The sequence below is a fragment of the Haliaeetus leucocephalus genome, unplaced genomic scaffold, assembly GCF_000737465.1.
Source record: "Haliaeetus leucocephalus isolate CR32 unplaced genomic scaffold, Haliaeetus_leucocephalus-4.0 Scaffold678, whole genome shotgun sequence".
Classification (NCBI taxonomy): Eukaryota; Metazoa; Chordata; class Aves; order Accipitriformes; family Accipitridae; genus Haliaeetus; species Haliaeetus leucocephalus.
This window is the reverse complement of record NW_010973114.1, coordinates 6,353,321-6,373,180: the sequence shown is the minus strand read 5'-3', so window position 1 is coordinate 6,373,180 and position 19,860 is coordinate 6,353,321. Positions and strand designations below refer to the sequence as shown.

Genomic DNA, 19,860 nt, shown 5'->3' with positions numbered 1-19,860 from the left:
ACCTGCCAGCTCCTCACATCCTGACCCGCTTTTCCTGAGAACTCAGCAAGGCAGAGTTTCACAGACAAGAGGAAATCCCTAAACAGCATGCAACCCCGAGAGTGGAAAGTTTGGGGGTGGGAGGGGCGTTGGTGTTTGGCGGTTTTCCCAACTTCCCCATGAACGTATTTGACATCTCGCTGTCCCTGTCAGCACAGGATCTCAGTGGAAACTGGAGCTGGGAGGGCTCTTCCTGCCTGGGGGAGGCTTCCCAGGAGTGCGAGGGATTTACCAGTCACCACCTTTCATTTCCCTATCCCTTGCTGTGTCCCACTGAAGGCCATGTGCAGTGGCAAGCTGCAGACGGGTTTGCTGGTGGCCGGCTACTTCGTCTACCTGCTGGTGGGTGCAGCTGTGTTCCAGGCACTGGAGAGGACTGCTGAGAAGCAGGAGAAAATAGCAGCTGCCCAGATGAAGGAAGCTTTTCTGCAGAGCTTCACCCACCTCACGGTGGCGGAGATGGAGCAGTTTATGAAGGTAAGTCCCAGTCCTGCAGAAGCCCTTTCTCTCTCCTGTTTCCCTGTGAGATGTTGTTTCCTACTCAGCCTTGCTACAGAGATAGCTTTCACTGCTTTCCTACTGATTTGATCATTTGGATGATTTTAGCAAACCCCAAGCTCACTCTCTGGTCTGAGCAGGCAGGTCACACTGATGGTAAATACAGCTTGTGTAACTTGACAAAACCTTGTGTGTTAACTATTAACAGTCCCCATCCCAAGATGTCTGGACTTTGTGGGGTCTTGCCTCCTGCTAATTGGACTTTCAGTAGGGCTGTGCTCATCTACAATGGATGGCACGGCAGTAAAAATGAGGTTGTCTGAAATGAATGGGTGTGGTGGCCACTTACAACAGCGTCATAGATAGCACAAAGCAACAATACAGCAACATCTGAAGTAATCTGTTGGGTGAAAAAAAAGAAGCTCAAATCACTACAAGGAAGGTGGCATAGTCAGGGTTTACTTTTTGAAGATGCTGTAGAAGTGAAACAGGTAGCCTGGCCAAGGGAAAGGTGTTTCTGGTCACAGCACAGGAAGCTGAGAATGAGTATGGGTGTCTCTTCATCTGCGATATTTCCTAGCTCTATCTGCTACAGTGCAGAAGAAAATGGGGAGGGCAAATAGCCTTGCTGTAAGCATCTCCACATGGGAAACTAATGAAGCTCTTAACGGGCCAGTTCACATGATGAGGAAGGGAGGGGAAGAGCTGGTATTTCTGATAAACAACCAGCAATCCAGCCCTCAGTTCACATATGCATGCACCCTCATCACATACGCCTGCACCCTCATCATCTTGAATTTTTTTGGCAGGTAGGGAAGGAGAAAAAAAGGAGGAACTTTTCAAGAAAATGAAATCTTTGTGCAAGGGCTGTGGAATGATTTCTGTTAGCTTTGATTTTCTGGGACAGCAGCAAAAAATATAGTGAGGGAGGAAGGGGCAGGGGGAAGACTTTTCTGGTGCAGTTTATTCCAGCTTGTGTCTTGCCTCTGGCAGGGCTGAGCCCTGGATTTTATCTAGGCTGTTTCTGTACAAACCAGCCTGCCTTCCAGATGTCCAGTCCAATGTTCTCTGTTTGCTAAAGGCAGGGACAGCTGGATACTGCTTGGGGTTTTTTGGGGTTTTTTTTTTTTAACTTAAAAAAAAACCAACGCAGCACTTACTTAGAGTTAAAACCAAGGAAGAAGGGAATAGTCTGAAAATGCATGACATGACAGATGATAAGGCTGGAGGGGCTTAGGAGAAACATCTCATCAAACTTCTGCGGCAGTCTCAACTCAAGGCAAACCATCTCTGACAGATGTTCATCTAGCCTCATCTCAAAGGCCTCAATATAAATATGTGCATGTGTGTTCACTCATGCAGTTTGGAGAAGAGTGTGTAAGTCAGGCTGAATTCTGATTGTGGTCTGTCATGACCTGAGCTGGAAAGACCAGGGAGGGGTCGTGGTGAGTTTGGAATTCCCTCAGGCTAAATTAAGGTGAGATGACACCAAACGATCAGTTAAACATTTTATTCATGGCAGAAGCAGCCTGAACTTGGCATGCATAATGGTGGTGGGGTTTCTCTCAATAGGCATTGGCATGAAACTACCTCAGTAAACCGTGTAACCCGTAGTAACCATATACATCAATTCAGGGAAGAAGGAGAGCCCTCCTGTTGAGTCACAAGGTTCAGAGCAGACCCTCTTGCTTTCTAGACTCCTTCTCAGAGAAAAGCCTGGCGGTGGCTGGATCCGCTCCTAGTCCCAGACTTGATCAACGGGTTTATGTCTAAAGCAATGAGGTGTAGGCACTATGGAAAAGGAGAGAGAAAGACAGACAGAGAGAGAAAGAGGAAAAGAAAAGAAAGATTTCACTGGTCCTGGGTCCAGCCTAGAGGTCCAGTTGCAGAGAGTGCGTGCATGGGGCTTCAGTTTGTGTCCTTTTACCATCTCCTTGCCCCTCCTTTGGGCAGGCACTCAAAGTCATTAGGCTGATTAGGTGTCATGTGCAGTTTGTGCTTTCAGAACCTTTGGGAAACGGGTCGGTGGGCTTGGGGGTCCTTTGGGGAGTAACTTCTCCTTCCCTGCAGGCATAACCATTGTTTGATCTTTGGCCATACCTGGTGCACCTGTGGTTCAGTGTTCATTGCTATGCAGAACTTGCTCCACCACAATGCTTGAGACATTAACTCTTTCAGTCTCTCACATGGTCGCACCAAGTGTAATGCTTTGCAAAGCAATGGACTTTCTCTGAATTTAAATCTGTGACACTAATCAGAATACAGCCTTAAAATGAAATTCTCTGTGTAGTCACACGTACCCTGCTATAACTCACTGATGCCCTTCTGGGAGGGATCAGAGTCACTGCTCAGTGTGCCTGAATACAGGTGATTGATCAGATCCTGGATCCACCACTGCTGTCTCAAGGGCGAAGTCAAAACCAGCAACCAGCCACTTCATCACTTAAGCCGGTGGGCTATCTTGCTCTGCCATGTCCTAGTCATCTATAGGATCATTATTTCCAAAGTACTTAGCCTAAAAGAAAGTCCTTGATCATGCTAAAAGAAACAAGTTCTAACACTCACTAGAGCAGTCAGCATAAACAGGGCAAAGGACTAACACTCAAAAACATGAGCTGGCTGCTACCCAACCTTGGAGGTAAAGGTGTGAATAGTGTCAGAGTATTGCTGAGGACAGGTGAGCGGTATTCACAGGAAAGGAGCAGTAGTTGGCTAAATCTGTAGTACTCTTGCAGCAAGCACTTGAGAAAACCAGCCATGTTGATATCAAACTTTGCTTTCCCTCCCAGAACCTGACTGAAGCCATTCAGAATGGAGTATACCCTGTTGGAAATGAATCACAGACTGAAGACAGCAACTGGGATTTCAGTAACTCCTTCTTCTTTGCAGGCACAGTTGTCTCCACAATAGGTAGGTCTAATGCTTTCCATTTATGTGTGTTTCTGTGTGTGTGATGCTTATTATATCTGGTTATTAGGACCTGAATGGATAATACTTTCAAGGATAAATCTCCAGCCCTTTATCGTCATGGATGGTAAGCAGCAATGGACTTGGTCCTGAGACTTCACCACTGCACAGCTCTTTGTGCATTATTTTGGCTTGTGAAATACCAGTGGCCTTTCATATTATTTCTGACTTGTTTCTTCTTTTTGAGCCATCTGTTAAAATGTTCACTCTGCTGCCAGTTGTGGGTAGGAGATAAATTTCACTTTCCTGGTCTTTATTCTAGGGTCAAACAGGCTTTAAATCTGAGACTGCTGTAAAGCATAAAAGAATGGTAGGAAAGAAATTAACTCTGCTGGGGCATGGACACTGTCTCAATAACCTGTGCTGAGCCATTAGTGCACATACTGAATTAGTAATATGCCAGGAGGAAAAAATGGGAAGGGGGTAAGGCAAATGCTGAGACTTTTACACTGCTGCTTCAAGCTGTTCTGACCTTTTCAGGGGCTGCCTGCCACTACCTGCCTCTCCGTTTCTCTCAAATATGCCTTCAAAAAAGTGCAGGCCTCCCAAATTTAAGCATAAAATCCACACTGTTGGCTCCTGCTTTCATGATTTGCTTTCATGCAGTGAAAGTCAAATCTATGTTTTTGCAGAGTGAAGCTGAGGCCTTACTCCCACTACACCCTAGACACAACTATTCCACTGATCCATGAGTGTGACAGGTCACAAGGGACACAGTGGTGTCCCAGCATCATGGCAGGTGTGTAGGTGTTGCATGGACCCATGTGGAGACCTCCCACTGTAGAAGAAAGAAAGGCTTCTGACCCATCACATCAATGACAAATGTTCCATGGTTACAACAACATTCACATATCGATAAAGCTTCCTTGGTTTGTCAGCACCCTGCTACTAGCCAATCCATTCCTTGCCACCACCTGTATTACTCTATTTTTTTAATTACAGCATTTCTATGCCAAACAAATCAGTCACTTCCCATCAAATTTCTTTCCCTAGCGAGGCAGACAGGCTGTCCCAGGAAAAGCACAGCTTTGCCTGTTTCTCTGCAGCTTCACTGCAGAGGTCTGTTGTGAAGGTACGTCAGGTACTTCCACCCATCTTCACCAGGTTTTGTCATGAAAATGGAATATTTCTGCAACAGGGAGCACAAGACAGCCCAAGCATTTGGGGGCCTAGTAGCCAATAAATCACTCAGTTGTTTTATTTGTCTTTCCCCCCAAAGAAAACATTGCATTTTCCAAGTAATGAATGCCTTGAGATGAACTATGCTTGGGAAAGTGCCTTTTCTCAAGGTCGCTGACAGAGTAAGGACATACACAAAGTACAGGACTCTTGCACTCAGGGGTGTACCTCATGGGATCTAAAAGGAACATTCTCCAGTCCATTAAAGGACATGTTTGGAGTTCTGCAGCCGTTGTTCCACTACTTAGATAAATACTCTTTTAGTAGGACTTTAAGACAAATATCTCTCTGGCTTGAATAAATCAGCCACCAGTAAGGTCTGGAGTAATTAGCACCATCTATTATAGTGCACACTGCACTACCTCCAGGATTGGAGCCAGTATCTGGACATACCAACTTACTGGCAGTTAGCCAGGGAGGTCATTAACACACAGGCAGATCAACAAGAAGCTGAAGATGGCTATATGTGATTCTGACATGACAAACAGCCTGGGACTCCAGCCTTGATGTCTTCCAGGTCCCCAGACTTCTGGTTTCTGTCTTCCCATGTATTTGTCACAGGACAGAGCATGTTTTCCATAACTGCTTTTAGATTGTGCTTCCATTCCCACTAAGGCTGGATTGGGAGCACATAGCGCTCTCTGCATCTCCCAAAACATGGAGGGTAAATCACTTTGCTTACTGCCTTTTTCAGAGAAAAAAGTGTGCATGTGAACTGAGAAGTCCTAGCCACATCTTTTGGGGTCAAAGGCAGGCCAGGCTGGGGTAGGTGTGAATGTGACTGTGGACTGCTCCAGTTCTCTGGAATATCTCCTCTGACCCAGTTTTTTCATAGGTTATGGCACGCTACATCCTAAAACTGCTGGGGGCCAGATCTTCTGTGTCTTTTTTGCTCTGTTTGGAATCCCTCTGAATATTGTTTTTCTGCACCGTGTTGGTAAGATGCTCTCACTGCTGTGTAAAAAGCTGGGGAAATTCCTGTACGAAAAAGGAATGAGAAAGGTAATTAGTTTTACTTACTCAGGCACATTTATATGCTCATTTCTAGGTTTTTTCTCAAGATATATGCTGGCATTATCCTCTATTATATTTGTTCTCATGCTGTGTTAAACATTGTGCCATGAGAGGGAAAGAGACATTCTTCACTTGCAGAGCTAAACAGACAAGGCAACCATAGAGGATATATTCAGAGAAAGGGAAGCATTTTGTCTACCCCTCTAAATGGCAGACATCCAGCCCCCTTCAGCAATCAATGGAGAGAGTGGGTGCCTCATCCTGCTTCTCTAGACACTTATCTCAGGAGCTAACACTCTAGGGAAGTGTCTGTCTCCCTTTATAACCAGTAAAGAGAGAGATGATTAAGCATCTCGAGGCAGGAAAAAGCAGGTGAGCTGCAAAAAGCTGTAAAAAGCAGGTGAGCTGTAGGGGTTTCAATGGATATTGACTCAATGCCTAGTGTGTCACCCTTCCTTATTCATTATGCAGTCCTTCAATCCCTCTCCTCCCTTGACTTTGACAGAAAGGAAACATCAGGCTGAAGTTGTCCATTTGATCCCAATTGCTGAAAGGTAAGGAGGCACCTGTAAAGGGCTAGAGAAAGATGTGTCTTGCCTGGTTATACCCCAAGTTATTTGCAGCTCCTCCCCTTCTCTCACCACTAGTGAGGAAGTGAGAATAGCTTTTCTGTGTCTCCTACTGTAATTCTCTTTCAGGACAAGGTATGAACGCTACAGATAACCCTGTTCAAATTGCTAAATTTCTCCCCATGTCTGGGGAACTTAAATAGAACCTAAGGCTTGATCAGATATAGACTCAAGCACATGCACAATGCATGAAGGCGTGAAAAATTATCCAACAGTTGCCATTAATTTCTAGACAATCTGGACTTATAAAATTCTATACATAAACTATATGTGTGTCTGGCTAATAAATTTTAATATATAACAAGCCTTTTTTTCCAGTCAAGGCTTCTTCATGACTGCTGGGAAGTAGGATGATTCAAAAGTCACTGTCCAGGCACTTCTTCATCAGGAGCTCATTTGTTAAAGGTCTTCTTGTAGTAAGATATCCACTGGATAGGAGCCAATTTCTGGCACTGGTGCAATGAGTAATAAAGTCAACGGTCAAGACTCTTGGAGATAGTACTGTCAGAAATGGTGTCATTTTTTTTTTTAAGTCTATTTTCCCAGGCAAATTTGAATGTTCTTTAGGTGCCACACCTGAATACCTAAAAACTAAAATTCAAGTCTGCTGACAAGTGGAAATAGTCTGACTCCAGTAAAAGTCATTGGATAGGAATTCCTCCTATACTCATGGTCAATGGAGGATGATACAATCAGATAAAAGACTACTTCTCCCAGGGCTACTGAGGCCATACAACACTCATAATACATGGCTTTCTTCTGCTTCAGAGCAAGGCTACGGTACTTTTAGAGGAAGAGCACTCAAATACAAATCCTTCAGTTCCTGTAGTCCTAGTAGGTATTCCTAGATAGCCACGCATTTTGAAGAGCCACCGCTATATATAGCCTGCTAGTGTGTCAAATCATAATTATAATTTAATTGGTTTCTTCCTTTTCCAGAAGAAGATCAAATTTCTGACCCTTTTATTCTTCCTGGCAACGGGGATCCTAGTTTTTCTGTGCTTGCCATCACTCTTCTTCCAGATAACAGAGGGCTGGTCCTACAGCGAAGGAATTTACTTTGCATTTATCACCCTCAGCACCATTGGCTTTGGAGATTATGTAGTAGGTAAGGTTGATTTCAGGGAGGAGACACAGCAAAGCACCAGGGTTATGACTGTAATTACCATGGGTTGACTGCATAGGCCACCAATGTACTGCAGAGACAAATCTTCTGTCTGAGTTGTTGGCTAGTCTTTGCCCTGTACAGTTCTGGAGGAAATATGCATTTCTCTGGGATTGCGCGTGCTGACAAAGTTGTCTAAATATAATGAAATGTGGTGCTTCAGATTGCAGAGAAGCCAAGTATTTTGGGGAGGGAAGGGGAAGTGTGAGGGGAGAATTCAAGGAGCCTAGGAATTTGCATATACCAAAAGGGAACAGTTTGCAACAGTCATACAAAGTAAGACAGGTATCCCTGCTTTAGCCATCTAAGACTTATGTTTCAAAGTGTAAAGAAATAAGTGCTCATATTGCAGAAGCCAAGATTTTACACAACAGACTGAAAGGTGGAAATCCCAGTCATGGGAAGGTGGGGAAATCTACTCACTCTGTGAGAAGTGGGGCTTAAACATATAAATCACTGCAAAAGTGGCCTTCTTTAGTCTGCTATGCATCACTGGGGGCTCTCTGTCTTCACAAGCCAGAGCTTAGGATTTCCCCTGAAGACAGACTGTTTAAGCTACGCTCCAGCATGCTAGTGTACTTCCCAAAGCACTTCTGTGGATCTGCTGACCAAAATACATTCTCCATAGAATAAGCTTCTGCAGAAGCTCCAAAATGATGACCAGGAGCCAAATCAGTGTCCACAGAAGAAGCAATCAAACACCTGGACTCCATGGAAAAATCAAAGATTTCTCTACAGCAAGATGGCCAGCATCTTGCCAGCCTGAACTTCTCTTCAGTAGGGATATGAGAATGAAGCTCTGAAGCTAATACTTGAGCACCAGTGCTGTCCCTACAGAGAATCTGGAAGCCTCATGTCCCTTTCTGATGGACAGACATCCACCACACGTCAAACCCTAGGCTCTCAAGCCTTGCAGACATGCAAGAGGGGCCTTGGAGACTGGCTGGCAGCCTTGCTGCGTGTTTGAAAGATTTCTTACATCAGGCTCAGGACTTTGGCAGAGGGAGCCCACAAACTTTTCCAGACACTGATGTTCCCTGCTGACCTTAATTTCTCTGAGTCAGCTAAAGAGGCTGGGTAGTGCTTTGATGATCCAGTTGACTTCTTGCTTGTTTGCATGAGTTTAGTGATTGCAATGATCTTGTAGCCTAGCTGATGGTTAATTCATGCAATGGCAATGAGTTGATTAGGCCACATTTCCCCAGGTGATCCCAGCCAGCTAACTGCTCCCTCTTGCTACAAAGCACAGGAAACCAGTGTCCCCTGAAATTCCCCTTTTCACATAATCCAAAGATTCTTTGTCTCCAACACTGGTTAGGCAGTATTGCTGTGAACACAACACAGAACTCAGGCATCAGCAAGGAATCTGTATTACACAACAGTGGCCTCTTTGCTCACTCCAGCCAGGGCCAATCTTTGTCACTGCAATGGAGGACAACAGGGCACAAGCATTTCTTTCCTAACCATCTGCAGGACTGATAACCCTGGCCTGTGTGATACTGAGCACCTCAAACTTCAGTGATGTGGAATACAGGAAGGTGCAAAGTGGGTGGTGTCATGCAGGAGAAAGAGTGAACATCAAACTGGTGCGTTCTCTTCCCTTGTCCAAATTACAAGTGTGTTTTACAATAATGACAGCAAGTCACAGCCTTAAAACTACTACCTCCATAGCACCTTCCTCCTCTGCAGCCATATTATTTTACAAATACAGTAAAAAATAACAATTAGATAGGCCTTCTGGCTTTGTGATTTCATCTTCTTTAGGATGACTTAACTGGAGCTGAAGTATTTCTCCCTGCAGTATTTATTGATAGGACAAGGAATAATGGCTTTAAACTGAAAGAGGGTAGATTTAGATTAGATGTAAGGAAGAAGTTCTTCACTGTGAGGGTGGTGAGGCACTGGAACAGAGGTTCTGCCCGGAGAAGTTGTGGATGCCCCATCCCTGGAAGTGTTCAAGGCCAGGTTGGATGGGGCTTTGAGCAACCTGGTCTAGTGGAAGGTGTCCCTGCCCATGGCAGGGGGGTTGGAACTAGGTGATCTTTAAGGGCCCTTCCAACCCAAACCATTCTGTGGTTCTATGATTTATCTCAATTGGCCTTAAACAAAGGTGATAAAATGATCATGTTTAATGCCTCACACCATCACAATGAAACAAGCAGAATCAATGACTGCTCTGAGTATTATGCATTTAGAATTGAGTACAGATGACAAATGGATTTGTGCTAGCCAAGTGCAACAGAACAGGTTTGACTTTATTTGCATTTTAGTAGTTCAAAACTGGTTTGTAGCTGTTGCACTTCAAGCATGAGATAAAGCCTGTTTTGGGTAGGGAGACATCGTAGGAAGATGGCAGAGTCTGGATTTAACTGTTTGTAGTACACATACCCATGGGTGATACTTCTACGGTGAAACTCCCCTTGGGCTGTAAACTGAATTTATGCCCTGCTGAAGTCCAGTTTTGAGTTAACAATACAAAGATATTACTAGTTGCTTTGCTAACCCCACATCATGAACTGCAGATAAGAGCACAAAAGGAGATGCTTTCTAGCAGGGCTGGAATCCCCTCTGCCAAGTGAACCCCAGCAGAAGAAAAAGAAACAGCTGTTGGATATCTATCCATGAGGACAAACCAGCCCAATCCTGCCCCATTTCCAGAGCTCTTGCATGACAAAGTACAAAAATCCTGCACATCGATCTGTGAAGTACAGAGCACTGCAGGACTTGAAAAGAGTTGCCAGCATCATGGCTCCTTCTGGGCAGCTTCACAAGGGGAAATGATCCACCAGGTTTGTGGTCTCCCTATCCAGGCACATTGCTGTGTTATCTACTATGTGGAGTCACCCTTGACAGTGACTTATAGCACTCAATAAGCAGTATCACCAAGTTTTCCTGCAGATGCCAGGGCCATATCAGCTGTATCATGATGACAACATTGTGTGGGACTAAGTGCAGCAGGAGAAAATGCTTTCTGTATGTTGGTGGTGGATTGCTGACGTCTGAAGAAACAAATGAAATGACCCATGCAGAGAAGCAGGTGTGCGATACTGGCTGATGCTAAGAGGTTTGGACTGCATGAAATAAGCTTCGGTCCACTGGTTGCCAACACAGTAAGTTGTGTTCTTGGCATGTGTCAGTGAGTCCTCATCAGTCACCTAGTTTTTTAATGGAGGAAGCTCCCGAAGCCATTCAAAAGTAAAGTAGGAATTACAACTACTCTCTTTGTATGATCAAGGGTACCTATAATTTAAAGCAAATATTTATTAGTTTATAATCACACTTTATAGAAGTATACAGAATTACAATAACCTAGGTAGTAATAGTTGTGTGGTTATAGTGGCCCACTGTGCTCTGCGAGTTTGGGAATATTTTCAAGGTAATACAACACAATTTTACACTACTTCCCACATAATTGCGTTTACCTGTAGATGCAGAGGTTGAATTGGAATTGGTATGTTGTAAGGGGAAAAAAATATCCCGCTCTGCTACTAGTTCATCTCAATCCCGGTATATCTTTTTGACAGGCCGTATCTTTTTGACGTTTGTGCTAGCCTCTATCCGTTTATTGCAACAACAAGAGACTTGCCCAACCTTAACCTAATGCTGGGGAGGTGAGAGACTCCACTACAATGGAAAAGTCACCTTAAAGTACTCAATGTAAAATACATTGATGAATCCATTAGGCTGGCCCACTTTACACGGGCAAAGCAATTTTAACTTGTTAATTTTTTTCTTTCTCTCCCCTTATCTGCAGGTAAACAGCCTGACAGGATTTACTTTTCCTACTACCGAACGCTGGTGGCCATTTGGATTCTTTTCGGCCTTGCCTGGATTGCTCTCCTATTTAATTTATTGACAACAGTACTAGAAGATACTGAAAAAATAATTGTCAAGGATCTCCATCAAATTGGAAAGGTGAGTAAGGGCAATGAAGCAAGCCAACAAAGAAGATACTGGCCTGCTCAATTTATTCCAGAAGAAGAACTACTGCCACCACGTGCTGGAGGGGATGCAGAAAAAATGGAGTCATTAGAAGCAGATTCTGAACACACAAAAAATGAAAAAAAATGATTTTTCTTACAGCAAAACTATTGCCATAACATATGAGAATTGAACTCTTCATTGGAGAGTTGCTAGTGAATTATTCTGAAGAAATTCCCATGGAAAAAAATTTCTACTACCTTTTGCTGAGATATGACCTTTCAGAACTCAGGACTCACAGTTACACAAAGCCCAAAATTAATGGTAAGAAATTTGCTCCTCAATTTGCAGCTAGGTTGTGCTAACAACCTGAAAAGTGCACTTGTTTTGCAAGGCATTTTTAAAGTGCTTCCGCAAAAACGCAGAGGAGGGGCACGGTAGAGCTTGCTGGTTCTATTTGGATTTTGCTGCTTGCAAGAAATCATGTCTCTTCCAGGAACTGACATGCACAAGCTTTTATGAGGCATTGCATAACACCTTTGGAAGAAGAATTAAGGGTATATAACTTAACAGATGCCTGATTTGAGCCATCATATCGGATAAGCTATTATGATCTGAAAGACATGTTTAAAGGACAAGACCTGGGCTCAGTTCAGACACTAGAAACATCTAATGGACAGGGTTAGAAAAAGGTTAGTGTGTTAGAAATGATTAATTCTACCTCTTCCTGTTTTATACTAAGATGAATAAAGGCAATTTCACCTTTTATCTCTGTGGCTTTGAACAACCTTTCTAATGGTGTTTATAAAGAACATATAAACCCATGTCTTTAATTCAAATTTTATAATAATTTTATTCTGTCAGCACTTTATAAGAACAGAGACTGGTTTGAATGGAGCAGCCCTCACTACATCAGAGCCTTGCTGCTATGTTTGTATTCCATAAGAGCTATAAAGTCATTTTAAAAGGATTTTATTGTGTTGTGCTAAGGTAGCTTTCCAAGAGCAAGTGTTGTCTAAACAGTGCAGCCTTACCTTCAACCAGGTAAAAAAAGGATGTCAAATTTGGGCATGGTGTTTCAGATGTACTGCCTGGCATGCAGGCCATCCCTGGGAGAAGACCCTGGCCTTTAAAGGCTCAATCCATGCATCAGGTGCCTTGTGTGTGTCAAGAGTACATGAAAACCCTACCCTGAAGTGCTGGCAAAGCAGCTGTGGTAGACACAGTCATGGAGGTGAAAAGTCCCAAGGGTGTATATGGTTACATTAAAAGTCAGTCCAGTCCAACATCCTGTCTCTGACCATGCCTACTAGCGTATGCCTCCGAAGAGCATAAGAATGAGGCAGCTCTGCCATGCCCCTGTGATGGGGTGCAATCCCTCTTCCAGTAGTTGGTGGCTCAAAGGCTGCCCAAACAAGAGGTGGTGTCTCTGTACTGCAAAGTCCGTGAACTTGCCCAAATGCTGAACCCACATCAGCACCCACAGGACCCACCCAAGGTAGTCCGTAGGTCCAGTAACCAAAGTATCTCTCTTTGATGGTGCTGAACGTGTCACTTGACAGGTTTTCGTGATATCCTCAAGGTCCTATTTTGTCAGACAGTGAATAATTGTTCTCGGCTCACCCTCTGGGTGTTAGTTACAGCAAGACCAGCCCTTGCCAGAGCTATTCCTGTATGAAAGGGAAAATAAATTACAGCTATAAAGCAAATTTAGGCCATAAAGATGCAATCAGCCTTGAAGTTGAATTCATAACTATTTCAGTCAAACAAAACCACACTTCTTGCCAAAACAGCTCTGCTGGTTCAAGACCTGGCATGTAGACCTGACCAAATATGTCCTTTCTTTCCCTCCCCAAATTATTTTCCAGTGTTGCCCTCAAGGCTGACTTCTCACCTAATATGTCTCACTCTCAGTAAACCTTTCTGAGGCAGCAGGAACAAGAACTGACCAAAACTGGGGCAAGGTGGCAGGGGTATCATAGGACACAGCGGTCCTTGTGCAAGCCACGACCCTGTTGCTATCACAAGGTGACACCATAGCCATGCAGAGAAAGCAGCTGGATGCTCCTGCGCAGGGATCTCTTCACCTCTCTGTGTTCCCCTCTCACCAAGCACTGACTCACACTATTATTTTCCAGGCATGATTTTTTCTTTTCTGTTTTTTCCCATCCCTTCCTACAAGGACAATTAACCCCATCCCCAACCTAATAGATGTACTGTCAGGGCTGGTTTAGGGAGAGATGGTCCTGCCTTGGGGTGCAATGGCCATTTTGCACAGTCTCTCATAGTTTCTTCCAGGTCAGTTCCTGCTGTTTGATGCCCCCCAGCCCCAAGGTGGTAGGCAGGGCTTCTGGGCCAGCACAACCCACGTCTATTTGCTGTCTCTATTGAAGAAGAGCCTCCAAGGAACATCTTGAAGTCAACACACTGCTGAAGGATTTTCTTTAACTTGTTTCCACTGTCCTGCTTGCTCCCTGTCATGACAAATAATACAACGCAGCCCTGAAACAAGCTGGTAATGTCTTATTCCAACACAGAGCAATCGAGGATGCTTGTTTAGACATTTCAGGAAGGGCAAGAGAGATGGCCCATGGACTCTGACTGTAAACACAAGCACAGAGCCAGGCATTGGCTCTTTGAACAGAATATGAGAAATTCTGTATCCTTCACACTGGTGGGTGTTTAACAATGAGCCATGAAAACCAAACACGGCCCGTGTCCAAAAATCAGTCTGCCCTGTGCCGCTATTGTCATAGGGTGCAGGCAATTCACCTTTTAACTCATCCCCTCTTGCCACACTCCCTGTGTAAGGCTGCGCTTGCTCCAGACAAGGCACAGAGGTACTGAACAACCAACCCAGGGCCAGGGTATGTGGGAAACGTGAGCCAGGAACAGCCGTCACGGGGCTGTCCTCCTTCAGGCACCAAGAATTGAGGTGTCCTTCCAGCTGTAGATGCCAGCCTGGGAACAGAGAAAACACTTCCACAAGCATAAAGAACATAAAAGCTCTCAGGAGAAATTAAGATAACTGCCCTAAGAAAGAAGACTGGCCATTCATAAATCCTCATACCTGCAGGGAGGACTTTTGAAGAAGGGTCTCAGCTTTGCTTCTCGTGCCCTCTCGTGGCTGTGTGCAGCAGACACCCTTCCTTTGCATTTCTGCCAAGTTCAGGCAGTTTTACTCTGCCTTCTACCGTGCGGTTCAGCTGATGTAGCTGGTACAACCCCGGCCAGTGCAAGTCCCATGGCAACAGATTTGTCAGTGTGACCCAGAGGAAGCCATCCTGTATTTTTATGCAGTTCCTACGAGCTAGCTAAGGGCTAAAACATGCCTCATTCTCAAGAAAGAGATGGGAATGGGCACCCTGAACTAGTCCAGCCAGGGATCCTGCTTTGTACCCACATTGAAACAGCTTTGTGGAGGTCAGCTGGGGATGCAACAGCTTTCTGTCAGCAAACCATCATGCGAAGGACCCTCGCTGGCAGCACGCACAGTGCTGACGACGGGGTATGCTCCTATCATGTCCCATGCACCAGCTTCCCCTGCACAACCTCTGCGGCAGGACTGAGGCACACATTCACACCCTCTGTCACACAGGGAAAGGGATTGTTCCAGAAAAAAAAATCTGCAAAATGGCAGGTTTAGGTGCAGGCTTTGGGGCCAGGATGAGCTGGCCCACTCTGCAGCAGCCTCGAGGGCAGGCAGTGCCTCATGCAGCAGGAGGGGTGGAGATAGAAGCTGCAGATACGTGGAAGAACGAGCCAGCACCAAAGGGTGTGTGGTCCTCTCTGCTGGGAAAGGCAAGGGAAAAGCCCAGGAAAGCTGCAAGCCAGGGTGGGAGAGGAACTTTTTTGGATGCCATATTGTTCCTCACGCTTACACTGAACAATAAAGCTGAAGGGCTTAGGCACAGTAACAAATCTCTCTGGGGCTGGAGCAAGCAGCCTCTCCCAGATTTATCATCCTCTGAGCACCACACAACTGCAGCAGATCTTGTCCTCGCTTCACCCCTGAAAGGGGAAGCTGTTGCTTTCTCTGCAGATAGTAGGGGCCCCAGAGAAAATTAAGTGTATCACCTGAGCTCATGCATAAGACCTTTGGCAAACACCTGGTCTGGTGCTCTCTCTCAACCAGGACCAGGTGCCCTGGTATTGCTTACTAATACATTAGCTAGTGGTTCTGTAGTTGGTGAGGTTAAGAAAAATAATCTTGAATTGAGAGCAAAGTTAGAACAGAGCTTCTCCTCCACAGCTGGAGATTTAAAATGGTCCCAAGACTTTTAATTCATGAGTGTAAGCCAGGCTCTGGCTCTTCTTCTGCACGTTCCCCTTGCCCAAGGGACAGAAAACAGGAATAAAATCCATTCTGAAATCCCTTTTTTGCCAAGTGATGAGACAGCAGCAATCCTCCAGAGACCAGGCGGAGGGGTTCTCGGTCAGCAGATCTGCACAGTCTGGACCCTTTCCCGCGAGCTGTTTAAAAACCCTGACTGTGACCCAGCCTCACTGTGCCACTCAGGGAAATCCAATTTTCACAGAGCAGCCTCGTGTGCAACTGCCAGCTCTCCCACTACAGCTTGTTTTCAAATGGGAAACATTTCCAAAGCAAGCCAAATACTTTCCCATACGTTAAACCAGTTGCTGAAGAACTCCAGGAGTATGATCATGAAACATATTATCTTGGATTAAATGGCAGCAGCATGTTCCTGCATTCAGTCTGGGCTGCTCCTCATACATCACCCACGTCTTTGCTACCAGCTAGCAAACAGTGTGCATTTCTGCACTTGAAACTGAGGAAATGCTATGAGGAATTATCTTTCCCTCAGAAAGAAGCCCCTCAGAAATTCAATTGCCTCCAGAGAGAATAGGAGAAACTGCACTTTGATCTGTCTTTAATTAATGTATGGGATTGTTTAGGGATCTTTCGAGGTCTCCTTCAATTAATAGCCAGTTCATTTGGAGAGATTAGTTTTCTTCTGGAAGCGGAGAGACTAGTCAAAGCAGTGGAACAGCTTGGCTAAAGTAACATCATATAGCCAGGGGGATAATTTTTTTACAGAAATTACTAAACGTGGGCCACACACATACTGTTTTCCACTCTGTCACACTTGGACATGTGCTTTCTTGCCTGACTTGTGACCAAAAGGCACTGGATCCAGCTCAGAACTGGTTTAACAAACATAACTAATTACTCTCCAAAGGCCCTTTCTCCATCCCTCACAATCACACCCGAAGAAACAAAAAAATCAGATTTTGGTGTCAGCCAAGTTCCCCTGTACCCTTCCAGCAGGATTCAAAGTGGTCTTGAAGATTTCCTGTGAGGTTTTATACCAGCTCTCACACTGTAAGGAAAGAGGATCCCTGGGATCCCTGGCACTTGTGGCTGAAGACCAGCATGGGGCAATATTGTTGGTTACATGCTAGAAAAGTCAATATTTAGCTCTTCTGGGGCTAAAAAGTTGGGGGGAAGAAAAAATGCTGCCCTCCAGAGAACCTTGTCCATGCTTTTGCATCCCCGCAGCCAGCCCCACCTCCACCTCAGGACATGAACTCAAACAGCTCCAAATCTGCTTAGAAAATTCAGCATTTTCTGTCATGAGGGATTCTGGACTTGATTAGGATAATTCTCTACTAGAGGTTTGGAAAGGCTCATTTTGCTGAGTTAAAGTTAGGGCAATTATTGAATCCATTTAATTACCGGTTCAACATGATTTAGGAGACATGTATCTGAATAAAGACTTTCCAAATTTCTCTTTCAATTATTCTCACATATGTGGTTGGAAACCATAGCTGTACTTCTGTGGTGAGATGCCGAAGCATGAAATAATACATCCCCAGAAAGAGAGATAAACTGATAAGAAGAACAATAATAGTAACAAGCATGCGTCATTGAAAAATGAAGAGACGTACAACTTACAATTTAAGTTAATGGCTTCCTTGAGAGGGATTAGCCAGAAGGATGCTAATATTCTCAAAGAACAAATGTGGCTTGAGGTGAATCCAGCTTCTCAAAGTAAAAGATGTTTGTTCATCATAGCAAGGCATGGAGAAAATGATGCATTACAACCAGAAAAAAACATAAGTCAGAATTTTTGCTGAAAATCCCCCAGAATTCACAGTTCCATTCATTTAAATGACTCACTGAGTGCTTTAAAAACAAGGTTAAGGTCTTAAATTTAAAATGGCTTTAGACATTTGCTAGAAACCAAGGATGAAACCCAAGCAGAGATCTGTCTATTCTCAACTTCAAAAGTCCAGGCATTCATCTCAAAATACAATACACACTGGCTCAGAACAAGAAAGATGCAAGAAGCCCAGTATAGGCATCTTCCAATTGCTAGATGCCAATTCTCCCTATTCAAGCAGTCTGCCTCTTCACAAAACATGCAGAAGCTATACAGCATTTCTATTGTGCAAGTCTGTTGCAACAGAAATGCTGGGGTCAGGGCATGTATATTGCCCAAAAGTATATATATATCAACTAAAGATTAAAGGCTCATCTCTGCAGAACTTTGGCCAATTTTCCAACTGCCAGTATAAAATTCCAATACATAAATGTTTTCTTAATAGATTTTTTCCCCCTTTCTTCCTTTCCTTCCTTTCCTTCCTTATAGCCCTCAAGTTGGTGATGGGATGAAGAATGGGTGCAGCAGAGCTCACTACAGTCCCAGAAATGCTTGGGCAGCTTCTAGAGAAACATAGCCCAGAAGCAAGGTCTACAAAGTGCGTAAAGGTTACGTGTAATATCAGCAGTGGTAGCACAATTTGGTGATGCCAAATAGCCATGAATTGCCAGGAGAAAACCAAAAAGTGGAATTCTCAGCAGTGACTGTAAAAGTCTATTCCTTGCTTGCAATAGGTCTCTGAGCAAAAGCCTGAATACAAGCTGCCCAGGTTCTTTGCTCAAATGTGGTTCATTTGTAGGGCTGGGGTTTGGTAACAACACTTCCCAGTCATCATCTTGCAGCCTTCTGCAGGGGCTCAGCCTGCCTTGGCAAACCGACTAGCGAAGGTGGAAAACATCCTCATAGGATGCAAATGTTAAGGGAGAAGCACGATTTCTGGTGCATGACAATTTGCATGCTGGTATTTGTAGTAATAAACAGTAATAAGTCATACCAAAGTGGGTAGGGCTTTGGTGTAGCAGCCAGGGTGCCTTTCAGCTACACTTCTGGGAAGTTAAAAGCAGGACTAGAAATTTCCATATAAAGAGCCTTGCTTTGGCACACAGTTTTCTCAGTTAATATGGCTCATAGACAAAAGCAGAGAATGGCAACCTCATGCTAAAAACCCCAAAGCCTTTACTTGCCTCACAGATGCCAAAAAGCAAAGAAGTGAGTTACGAAAATGTAGTCACTCCAGCACCAGGGCCATCCGTCATACGTGGTGACAGCATGGTGAGGAGAGGTGGCACGGAGAAGAAGGACAGGCAGAGCACTCTTTCCCATGGGATTATGGATAGGGGCTTATTTTTGGGGTCAGCAGTGTAAGACAGCCTGCACCGTAGGTTAACCCTCACCTTGTGAACAGCAGCGATGCTCCAGATGTCCATCAGCTGAGACAGTAAGTCCGTTTGCCATCATCTGAAAACCTAATTCAGTTTTTCCTGACTTTTAAACTTGGTCAGATCACGGCTTGTCTTGTATCCAGACCTGTCTTATTTGAGTTTGGGCTCATATCTACTGACCACGTCACGAGCAGATGTCACTAACAGAGGGAACCAGAGTGAACATGCTAAATGCTACCCAAATCAGCAACAGGATTTCAGCAAATACATCCAGACAATTAGGCATGCCCCAGGGTCAAATCACCCCGGCATAGCAGGATAGCCAAAAGGTGCTTCTTACAAAATGCAACCATGAAGATGAGCAAAAAGCCATGTAGAAATAACTGTGCACACACACTGCCACGGCATAGCCTCCAGATGTCAGCACCAACCCAAGCAAGAGAGACACACAGCGCAAACGGTGCAGAAAAACCCCACTTGCAGGCTTTGACTTCCAGAAACACTCTCCTGCAGTCCTGCTCTCCTGCCTGGGACAGACAGACAGACAGGAGGGTTTCCATTTCACCTGGAAAAAGTGCTCGGTTCACAGACAAAACCAAGGGATGTAGTTTGTAGCTGTGCGTGCAAGCGTTTTACATGCACCTTGTACTGATGTAGACCATGTGTGCCTCCGTGCATGTAGGTGCTCATCAGCTATATGTATATATATACACACACATATATAACTTTTTTTCTTAAGAATAACAGTCTCTTTGCTGACAACTTTACATGAAGGTAAAAGCAAGGCATGTCCTCCAGTACTTTTTTCTAACCATATGCATATTCATCTCTTCCAGTACACATTCCTGTGTGCCATGCAGCTGATGAGCTGAGAAACACAGCAATCAGCCCTGGATAAAGGATCTGAGAACATAAACATTGGTCGGATCCCGCAGTGATGT

The 19,860-nt window shown here is 44.6% G+C and overlaps 1 protein-coding gene across 1 annotated transcript in view; it reads left to right on the top strand.

Annotated features, from left to right (window-relative positions):
• The first annotated feature begins 321 nt into the window (after positions 1-321).
• LOC104839536 (potassium channel subfamily K member 16-like) overlaps positions 322-19,860 on the top strand; it is a 175,306-nt gene continuing 155,767 nt past the window's right edge. The window contains exons 1-5 of the mRNA XM_010579872.1: positions 322-516; positions 3,327-3,447; positions 5,519-5,685; positions 7,266-7,434; positions 11,246-11,488. Of these exons, the coding sequence (XP_010578174.1) occupies positions 322-516; positions 3,327-3,447; positions 5,519-5,685; positions 7,266-7,434; positions 11,246-11,488 (895 nt within the window). The remainder of the gene's footprint in view (positions 517-3,326; positions 3,448-5,518; positions 5,686-7,265; positions 7,435-11,245; positions 11,489-19,860) is intronic.